Here is an 11,382-nt window from a genome sequence, read left to right on the forward strand (position 1 = left end):
ATTTTAATATAGATATATATTGAATAAAGAGTTTGAGGGTTGTTATAGAAATAATAAAAAACATGATGAATTATTCCGTAGTGTAAAGTGTATTTATTTTCATTAAACATATAGTCATACAATAATTACGAAACTATAGATTTTAAAGAAAAATTTTTAATTGTAAATTAACTAGAGAAAACACTTGTTATTTTACCACTTGAGTTTATTTTATGTCGACTAGTTTCGGAATTTTCCTTATATTTTTAACCCCCCCCCCCTTGACTAACCCCCCCTCCCCCTAACTTACCCCTCCCCTTATTTATAGACCAGTTAATTAATTATTATGTTTTAGTTTACATTTAGATCAAAAGATGGAAGCTAAGCTTCCGAAACTAGTCGTCATAAAATAAACTCAAGTGGTTAACAAAACAAGGGTTTTCTTTAATAATTTCATCTTGTCTTACCGCGAAGTAAATGCCAAAAAAATAAATGTAAATTTACTTACATTTGTTATTTTTTAAGTATTTTTAAGGATCCAAACATATCGCTCACTCCTTTCAAGAACGTCATAAATCAAAAAACTTGATTTTTTAGGAGAAAGTTTAAAAAAAGATAATACAATTTATTAAAAATAATTATCAAGCCACTTATTGAACTTTTTACTAAGCAACAGATCTTTTTAGGTTAAACCTGTAGGTTTTTTCCTCATTTGAAAAATAACTAGTTTATTTTTAAGAAATAATTAAACAATACCTTTTCTTCAAAATGCAAGCACAACACATTCTGTCCTGTGGCGGGTAAATATTAAGTTAAAAATATGCCTCCTTTGCTGGGATATAGTACATAAAGAGTGAGTGATATGTCTTTTGATCATGTAATCGATTCAAAGGGGTTCTTTAAATTGTATATGTAATTAAGAGCTATAAGAGTTAATCTATTCTATTGTATTGTACTCCAATATATATTTTTCAATAAAACACTTTTAAAATTAAGGAATTCTTCCTTTCCTAGAATCCTGGACAGGAATACCGCATGTTGAGTTTCCTGATGTCTCCTGCACTCATTCCAATACGTTGACCTATAGTCACAGAGGTAGCCTTAAACAGAAAAAAAATATATATATTTATATATATATATATATATATATATATATATGTCCGCCTCCGTAGTGTAATGGTCAGCACGCTCGGCTACCGTTCTGGAGGTCCCGGGTTCGATTCCCAAGGGGGGTAAAATAAATATAAGTGATTTTTTCACTGTAATATTTATTCAATATTATTACCCTGGACTGGATACCTGAAGCGGAGGGCTGATCACCTTTCCTTCATGTGTAAAACGATCAAGATAACACTGCGTTTATATTATAGTGCCCTATGCACCATTGGGGTGCGGATAAGGGTTTTATTATTTATTATTATTATATATATATATATATATATATATATATATATATATATATATATATATATATATATATATATATATATATATATATTTATCGATGCTCCGATCAATATATTTTGCCATAATACATTCCCACCTGTCATACCTTTGCTGTATCTAGGGTTTTACAACTTCGAAGTGAATTTCCGAAATACAAGTATACAAAATAGAGCTATTAGAAATATATTTCGTCTACCGTACCACTCATGTAAAAGACATTAATTTAAGCACTAACATAATACTATGCCAAGTTCTCTCCGATTCCGCGGCTTCACATGTTAGCCAATGCTTTTGAAAGTAAAGTATAGATTCATTTAATACATTGGTATCCTCCTTGAAATCTGTACTTTCTCAGCATTTCTTCTCCATGTTATAATGGATAAATTTAAACGTTGTGTTTCACTCTCTCTTACTGCTCACCGATAGTGTGTGAAGGAGACGTGTATTTACTAGTGCTTACTACTTGTTATTTTATTTTTTTAATTATGATTTTATGTTATAAGACAATTTGTTATAATACTTTTTGTTTCTCTGTTTGTGTATTCATTACTGTATTTTTTATTTTTGAACAAGATACTGTATATATGTATTATATGTATTACCTTAAAGGCTTCAGCCGTTCAATAAATAAATAAATAAATAAATAACTTTTGACATTCTACCAACTAATGAGATTACTAATACAATGCTTCAAATAATGTTTTATATATATTTATATATATATATATATATATATATATATATATATATATATATATATATATATATATATATATATATATATATATGTATATATATATATATATATATATATATATATATATATATATATATATATATATATATATATATATATATATATATATATATATATATATGTATATAATATATATATATATATATATATATATATATATATATATATATATATATATATATGTATATATATATATATATATATATATATATATATATATATATATATATATATATATATATATATTTATATTTATATATATATATATATATATATATATATATATATATATATATATATATATATATATATATGAACCAACATAGAAACCTTGTTCTTGAATCACTAGAACTTCACTAGAGACATCTATTGGTGAGATGTAAAGAGTTTCTACCCATTATTGACAACCACACTACTCAAATTATTGGAAGTTCTAAGAATTGGTGAATGTTACACGTGTGTAAAGTGACCACTTAAACCAGCCTATGACAGTTGTCAGCCCCGTAAATGCCCAGACTTCCATTTTCTTCTTCATTTTTGATAAGATGTCAAAAAATAATATGAAAATAACTCCTGTAATTGGAGATTTGTGAACAAGTATTTGGACACACTCAAAATGTTGTTTTTAAAATAGAACCAGGAATTTAAGTTTTGCCTTCTATTTCCCATCTTTTCCATTTGAGCAGACTTGCAATGGCTGGGTAAAGCTCGTTTTCAATATTTTATTGGTCAGGAATGAAGAGTTGGTGTGGAGTTCTATTCTCTCTGCCTACCCCTACGCGGCGTTATGTTGGTAGTAGTAGATTTTTAAAAATGGCTTTACCTGCAATGGCACTATTGTCTTACTGCCATCGATACTGAACGCGTATTGCGAGTAGTGCATCACACTGGCATAGTCGTATACCACATCGAAGTTGGTGACTTCGCTTGATGTATACTTTACGAAGTTATTTTCTCTGCCTGGAATAAAAATTGCACAAAATAAGTATTAGTAAACTTCCTCTCCCTTTGATATGTCGCTCACTCCTTTCAAGAACGTCATTAATCAAATAACGTTTTAAGGAGAACGTTTTTAAAGTTTAAAAATATAATACAATGTATTAAAAATAAATATCAAGCCACTTATTGAACTTTTTACAATGCAACAGATCTTTTTAGGTAAAACATGAAGGTTTTTTCTCCATTTGAAAAATGAATTTAAAAAAATAATTAAGCAATACCTTTTCTTTCAAATGCAAAAACAACACTTTCTGCCCTGTAGCGGGTAAATATTAATTTATTATTAGATTAAAACCAATATTTTTAGCTTTTCCACTTTTTAATTTGACCAGCGACCGGGTTTCGTCGTTACCGACATCATCAGACTGGTCATGTCGGTTACGACATGTCGGTAACGACGAAACCCGGTCGCTGGTCAAATAAAAAAGTGGAAAAGCTAAAAATATTGGTTTTAATCTAATAATAAATTAAAAATGCAATTCCATCACGAAGTGTCAGTGGATAATATAAATCTGGTAAATATTAAGTTAAAAATATGCCGATTTTGCTGGGATATAATACATTTTCTGGGCATTCTGAAAACGTGCACAACTGAAAATCGTCGATTTTTTATTTATGACGTTCTTGAAAGGAGTCAGCGACACTAATTACGAGACCACAACCCGACACCAACAATACTTCACGTAACACTTATCATTCATCGTTCACTTTGTGTAATACCACTTCAAAAGTGAACGATGAATGATAAGGAGAATGTTATATTACCATAATATAATATATAAAGTTAACAATGCTTTTAATGTACAAAAAAAAATACTTTACGTCACTTATATAGCAATATTCTGACCTCGATCTTTCACAAATGTTTTTTTTTTGCAATTCTAAGCTCTTTCCGGTCCCCCAAAATTTAAAAAAAATCTAGGGATAAATTTACATTCCAATTAGAAAAAAGTTTTGTCCTCTGCTCCACATACTGTTGTAATAGATACGAGTGACCAAAATGTAAGCTTGGAATTTAAATAAATAATAATAATAATAAAATAAAACCCTTATCCGCACCCAAATGGTGCATAGGGCACTGCGTCATATAAACGCAGTGTTATCTTGATCGTTTACACATGAAGGAAAGGTGATCAGCCCTTCGCTTCAGGTACCAGTCCGGGGTAATGTTAAATAAATATTAGAGTGAAAAAATCACTTATATTTATTTGACCCCCCTTGGGAATCGAACCCGGGACCTCCAGAACGGTAGCCGAGCGTGCTGACCATTACACTACGGAGGCGGACATGCCTCCGTATGTAATGGTCAGGACTGGATTTAAATAAATAATACTAATGATAAAAATGTCGAATAACATCTGACATTGGACCTAAAAGCAAAAAACCGATGTCGAATGAGATTCGATATTGGACCAGTAAGGGTTAGTGCATCTTGGTCCTCGGGTCGACCAAAAATGCATGTTACCAATATTTTGTGTAGTTGTAAGTGCACGAATAGTGCTATGGTAGTGACATATATGTAGTATTGTTTGCATCCTTGTGTAGTGATTGTCCTGACAAAGGGATGGATACATCTTGAAATCGGTAGAATAAAATATCGTTAAATGGTTATAAACTAATTATTTTTTGACATCTCATCAAAGATGAAGAAAAATATGGAATATTTTATGGCGTTTCTCATGTGTGTGATTACAATCCCGGATTCGGACCTCACATACTAATAAAAGAGTTTCTGCTTAATAAAAAGCTTCTTTACATCTCATCAATAGATCTCTCTAGTGAACATCTAGTGATTCAAGAACAATGTTTCAAAATTGGTTCATATATACAGAACTTTCAAGAAATTGACAAGTGTGGTTGAAAATGGGTAGAATCGATTTTACACGTGTGCAAAGTGATCACTTTAACCAGCCCCGTAAATGCCCAGACTTCCATATTCTTCTACATCTTTTATGAGTGTCAAAAAAAAAATATAAGCCCGTTAAATACCTGACTTGCATAATATGAAAATAACTCCTGTAATTGGAGATAATCCAGATTTTGTGAACAAGTATTTGGACACACTTAAAATGTTGTTATAAACTAACATTTTTGGGAAAAAATAAGTATCCATATTTTTAAAAATGTTTGCAAACGATAAGGATCTCATTTGTGGAAAATGTTACCTGGGATGATCTTATTCCAAATAATAGAAACAAAAGTGTCCCTGTCGTGTGTGCTCTGCATGTGGTAGAAGCCGAGAGCGTGTAACAACTCGTGGACGATGATTCCGTGAACGAAGCAACCGGCTTCCAAATTGAGGACTTGAGCTCCTCCGATCATTCCGACGTATGAATAACATCCAGAATTGTTACCCTGTAAGCATAAAACTGTTAGATTCACCCAAGATATGTGGGATAACAACCATTTCTAAGAGTGAAAAGATGGTATGCTTAATACTTCATGATTTTTTTTTCTAGATATTTGCACAAATTGTTTATGAAGACACTAAGATATTTACAACATTTTGAATGTGTCCAAATACTCGAATTACAGGAGTTATTTTCATATTATTTTTTGACATCTCATCAAAGATGAAGAAGAATATGGATGTCTGGGCATTTACGCGGCTGACGACCATCATAAGCTGGTTTAAGTAATTACTTTACACACGTGTAACATTCACCAATTCTAAAAATACTTTGTGTTTTGATCCACTCACATTTTTATTAACCAACTAGTTTCGACAACAACCTGTTGCCCTCTTCAGGGTTTAATTTAATTATGGTTTAATTTATGTCGTTTAATTTACCTCGCGAGGATTGGTGTCTTTGACTCCCCCATTTGCGAGTGTCGTTTTGAAGAGGAAGACCTTAACCATATATTCTTTTTATATATTATTTTGAGAAATAAAAATACTTTGTGTTCTAATCCACTCACATTTTTATTAACCAACTAGTTTCGGCACAACCTGTTGCCCTCTACAGGGTTTAATTTATTACTAAACCCTGAAGAGGGCAACAGGTTGTTGTCGAAACTAGTTGGTTAGTAAAAATGTGAGTGGATCAAAACACAAAGTATTTTTATTTCTCGAAATGATACATCAATATGATCCACAAAGTTAATGCTTTCAATATTCAAAACATGCACCAATTCTACCCATTATTGACAACCACACTACTCAAATTCTTGGAAGTTTTATAAATATGAACCAATTTAGAAACCTTGTTCTTGAATCACTAGAACTTCACTAGAGACATCTATTGGTGAGATGTAAATAAGCTTTTTTACAAAGCAGAAACTCTTATATTAGTATGTGAGGTCCATCTTTGATGAGATGTCAAAAAATAATATGAAAATAACTCCTGTAATTGGAGACAATCCAGATTTTGTCACACTCAAAATGTTGTAACTAGACGTATTATTAGCCTTCGTATACTCGTATATATTTAGAAATCACAGTCAGTATACTTACAAGAATGTTGATATAATTGTCATTAAGGAAGCATCTCTCGTGGAATTTAATGCAAGAAACGTTGGCAATATCATTTATGGCAGCTTTGATGGCAGTTTTTTGGACAGCGGCTGAGAAGCACAAGATTCGTTAACGATCTAAACATGACTGATATTTCAGATCAAACAACGTCATAAATCAAAAAAACTTGATTTTTCAGGAGAACGTTATTTAAGTTTAAATATAATACAATGATTAAAAATAAATATCAAGTCACATATTGAACTTTTTACTGTGCAACAGATCTTTTTAGGTAAAACCTGAAGGTTTTTTCTCCATTTGAAATATATTTCGTATGTTTTAAAAAATAATTAAACAAAACCTTTTCTTCAAAATGCAAAAACAACACTTTCTGCCCTTTGAAAATATTCCTCTTTTGCTGGGATATAGTACATTTTCTGGGCATTCCGAAAACATGCTCAACTGAAAATTGACGATTTTTGATTTATGACGTTCTTAAAAGGAGTGAGCTAATTGATGAGACTCACTGAAAGTGTTGGCGATGCTGTAGTAGACGGTCTTGGAGGTCCAAAGCTTGGTGGTGTCGGTAATGGCGTTCCTGTTGGGGGTTTCAGCATAGTCGTCTACTAAGGAATCCATCTGCTTTGGAGTGAGAACTATATCCCCTTCAAATTTTCCACTCCTCTCCCAAATATTCTGCTTATCGGCTATCAAACTGCTGGCTGGTTCTGAAATATATGATTTTTTTTTATATTGAAGTGAAAATGCCTTAAACATGATTATTTTCCACCCTTTTATTTTCATATTATTATGAAGACTTCCATATTCTTCTCCATAATTGAAGATAATCCAGATTTGTGAACAAGTATTTGGACACACTCAAAATGTTGTAAACTATTTTATTTATTTAATTTTCAAAAGATATTACATTCATAAGTGATATGTATAATTGGAGATAATCCAGATTTGTGAACAAGTATTTGGACACACTCAAAATGTTGTAAACTATTTTATTTATTTATTTTTCAAAATATATTACATTCATAAGTCATATATATATATATAATATTCCCGATGATTACTACATCTCTTTTTCATCTTTGATGAGATGTCAAAAAATAATTTAAAAATAGCTCCTGGAATTGGAGATATTGCAGATTTTGTAAACAAGTGTTTGGACACGCTCAAAATTTTGTAGAATATATATATATATATATATATATATATATATATATATATATTTATATATATATATATATATATATATATATATATATATATATATATATATATATATATATATATTATATATATATATATATATATATATATATATATATATATATATATATATATATATATATATATATATATATATATATATATATATATATATATATATATATATATATATATATATATATATATATATATATATATATATATATATATATATATATATATATATATATATATATATATATATATATATATATATATATATATATATATATATATATATATATATATATATATATATATATATATATATATATATATATATATATATATATATATATATATATATATACAGACAGCGATATTAAATAAAAATAAATGAGGTATGATGGAAAAGGATACATCTCTTTTTTATCTTTTCCATTTAAATAGAAGGAGCGGCATTTTATTTTAAAATCGAGAATGTTTGGTTGTTTAAAATATTAAAAATTGACAAAAAACTAGTCCTGAGGATCTTTAAACAGGAAGATATGAGGAAGAAGACGACTTATTATTAGTAAATTAGTAAAAAGTCATTTTCTCACGCATGTATTTTCCATCGACGGTTGACTGCAAGAAGTTCCTGAATGCTTCGGGATAATTGGGCACGTTGATCACCGACGAGTACGCGTGGGATACTCCGAGCAACAGGACAATACAGCTCTTCAGGAAAGACATCGTTTTAGCGAGAATTCTGAAGAAAAAAAAGAGTTTTTAACAAAAATGTGTCGGTACTGTTGAAACCCATTAAAATAACCTTAAATAAAAAGTATAATAAACAAACTAAGACATATACGAGAAAAAAATCATAAAAATCATGTATACTGCCTACAATATTTTGAGTGTGTCCAAATACTTGTTCACAAATCTGGATTATATAATCCAGGTTTGTATTTGGACACACTCAAAATGTTGTAAATAAACTAACTTGTCAAATTATAAGAAAAATGAAAATGATATATTCTGGCGTTTCTCATGTATGTGAATATAATCCAGGATTTGGACCTTACATATTGATATAAGAGTTTCTGCTCAGTAAAATTATTATTTTTATCTCACCAATAGATGTCTCTAGTGAAGTTGTAATGATTCAAAAAATATGTTTCTAAATTGGTTTATATATCGAACTTCCAAGAATTTGAGTAGTGTGGTTGTCAATAATGGGTGGAATTGGTAAATGTAACACGTGTGTAAAGTGATCACTTAAACCAGCCTTTGACGGTCGTCAGCCCTGTAAATTCCCAGACTTCCATATTCATCATCATGTTTGATGAGATAATATGTAAAGGGTCTCCGTTTAATAAAAGCTTTCTCAATCCAACATACATAGATGGGTGTCGTAAACTCATACGAACTGTGTTTCTACTCATACATACTCATATTGATCATATATCTAGGAGTTTGGAAAATTTGATTAGTGTGGTTGTCAATCACGGGTAGACTGGTGGATGTAACGAGTGTGTAAAGTGATCACTTAACCACTATATGAAGGGTCGTAAGCCCTGTAAAAACCCAGACTTCCAATTTCTTATTCATCTTTGTTGAGATGGTAAATGAAGCAGAGATGAAAAATGTAGCACATACAGCGTGAGATGGTAAATGAAGCAGAGATGAAAAATGTAGCACATACAGCGTGTATACTGCCAGTGACTACTTATGTATTGGAGACCATGGCACTTAAAAAAATAAAATAGAGAATCTCAAATACACACAGCGATCCATGGAAAGATCTATACTTTGTATGAGCCCAAGAGACAAAATAAGAAATAAGGAGCAGAAACAGTATAGCTGATATTATAGATCGCGTAGCAAGACTCGAGTGGCAATAGGCAGGACATGTTGCAAGACAAGACTCCACAAGACGGACCCGAAAAATTTTAGATGGAGACCTTGTGAAAATAAGAGAGGCGTCGAAAGACCTCTAAAAAGATGGTCCAGCGACATAGCTGCTGTGGGGGTGAAGATTGGCTGCAAGCATCAACCAACTGGAAGTAATGGAAGGATACGGAAGAGGCTTATATCCAGTAGTGGAGGAAAGAAGGCTAAAGAAGAAGGACAGAACAAATAAACGCATTGAAAGAAAGGTGTAGAACGAATGAATTATATATTATATGTTTTCTAGGGATGGAAAGATTGATAAAGACATAGAAAGGAGAGTGAATGCTGGGAACAAAGTGAGTGGTGCACTGGAATCAGTTATAGCAAATAAAAACCTATCAATGGAAGCTAAACTGGCAGTGCACAACGGAGTCCTGGTTCCAACTCTAATGTATGGAAGTGAAATATGGAGTTGGGCAAAAGAAGGATGAAAATAAACTGAATGCGGTCGAAATGCGATCTCTCAGAAGAATGTGCGACAAAACGATGTATGATAGATGTGCGAATAGTGAAATAAGGAAGGAATGCAAAGCTGAGATAAGCATTATCGATAAAATAAAGAAAGGTGTGTTGAGATGGTTTGGACATGTGGAACGAATGAGTGAGGAAAGAACGCTAAAACAAATTTATGAGGCGAATGTAGTTGGAAAAAGCAGTAGAGGAATACCAAGGAAAACTTGGCACGATCAAGTATGTCAAATACTTGGAAGCTGTCAGGTTATGAGTCGCAATAATTGGCTGGTATGTATGAGGAGATGCATGAACGTGGAAGAGGCAAAGAATGTTTGCAAAGACACCACGGTGTGGCGTTGTATTCTCTTTGCCTACCCCTGCGGAGAAGCGGTGTGAGGGTTAGTTAGTTAATTAGTTAATGAGATGCATTAAGGATGATCAAAAAGTTATAATATCGCATATTTCTGTTTCAAATTTTAAACATACATAATTTATATTTCACTTATAAATGATACATTTTTTTAAAATATATAAAATAGGAGATTACTTACCTTTTCCGCGGATCAGATTTTTATAATCGATTTCCAATAATTGTTCCGTATTTATACTCAATATGCTGTTTTTTAAGTAAGGAAAGTAAACCATATTAATTTTTTCAAATCACAAAGTGCGCAATTTTCATTTTTTTAAACAGTAAGGAAGGCATAAAATTGTTTTGTCACATTATATTGCAGCAAAAAATAGCTGTTTAGGCCAATTATTTTTTAAATTAACCCTTCCATACTTCAAATTTATAAAAATCTGTTCACACTGGGTTTTCCATTACTTACGGCAGATTCTGCAGTCTCTAACCCTTTTCCACATAAAATGTAGCTTATCTCATAGATTTTAAACTCAGAAATTCATAATTATTTGATTGTTTTTTTTTGTATTTACAATAAGACCTCGCTGCGCGTCATTTCACTTTGCTTTTTTTCGAAGCTACGTTGTTACTGAATCAAGACTCAATTTCGCTATCTTTAATGTATATATGATTTCCAATGGAAAATAGCAATTCACTTTGCGTTGTTTCAATTGGAGTTACGATATTTTGAAACGTATCAACGATGCAAAGTGAGGTCTTAGTCTATGTTTATTT

General features: G+C 30.9%; 1 protein-coding gene across 1 annotated transcript; it reads right to left on the reverse strand.

The window, feature by feature from the left end:
• Positions 1–302: 302 nt before the first annotated feature.
• Positions 303–8,603, reverse strand: LOC148309069 (zinc metalloproteinase nas-4-like). Its single transcript, XM_088260603.1, has 6 exons — positions 8,459–8,603; positions 7,163–7,363; positions 6,636–6,745; positions 5,347–5,536; positions 3,006–3,142; positions 303–1,079 (listed from the first exon to the last, which is right to left on the reverse strand). Exons 1-6 carry the CDS (start codon positions 8,589–8,591, stop codon positions 990–992), a joined length of 861 nt encoding a protein of 286 aa, XP_088116729.1. The 5' UTR covers positions 8,592–8,603; the 3' UTR covers positions 303–989.
• Between the last annotated feature and the right edge of the window lie 2,779 nt (positions 8,604–11,382).

This window comes from Brachycentrus maculatus, unplaced genomic scaffold (assembly GCF_059751285.1).
Source record: "Brachycentrus maculatus isolate JH-2025_06_01 unplaced genomic scaffold, ASM5975128v1 h1tg000139l, whole genome shotgun sequence".
NCBI lineage: Eukaryota > Metazoa > Arthropoda > Insecta > Trichoptera > Brachycentridae > Brachycentrus > Brachycentrus maculatus.

Excerpts from the sequence above, each read along its gene's own strand:
- LOC148309069 (XM_088260603.1), bottom strand. The coding sequence starts at position 8,591 with ATGTCTTTCCTGAAGAGCTGTATTGTCCTGTTGCTCGGAGTATCCCAC. Across the intron at positions 5,537-6,635 it reads ACAATTATATCAACATTCTT|GGTAACAATTCTGGATGTTA; the intron begins GTAAGTATACTG and ends TTATGCTTACAG. Across the intron at positions 1,080-3,005 it reads AGACAATAGTGCCATTGCAG|GCTACCTCTGTGACTATAGG; the intron begins GTAAAGCCATTT and ends TTTCTGTTTAAG.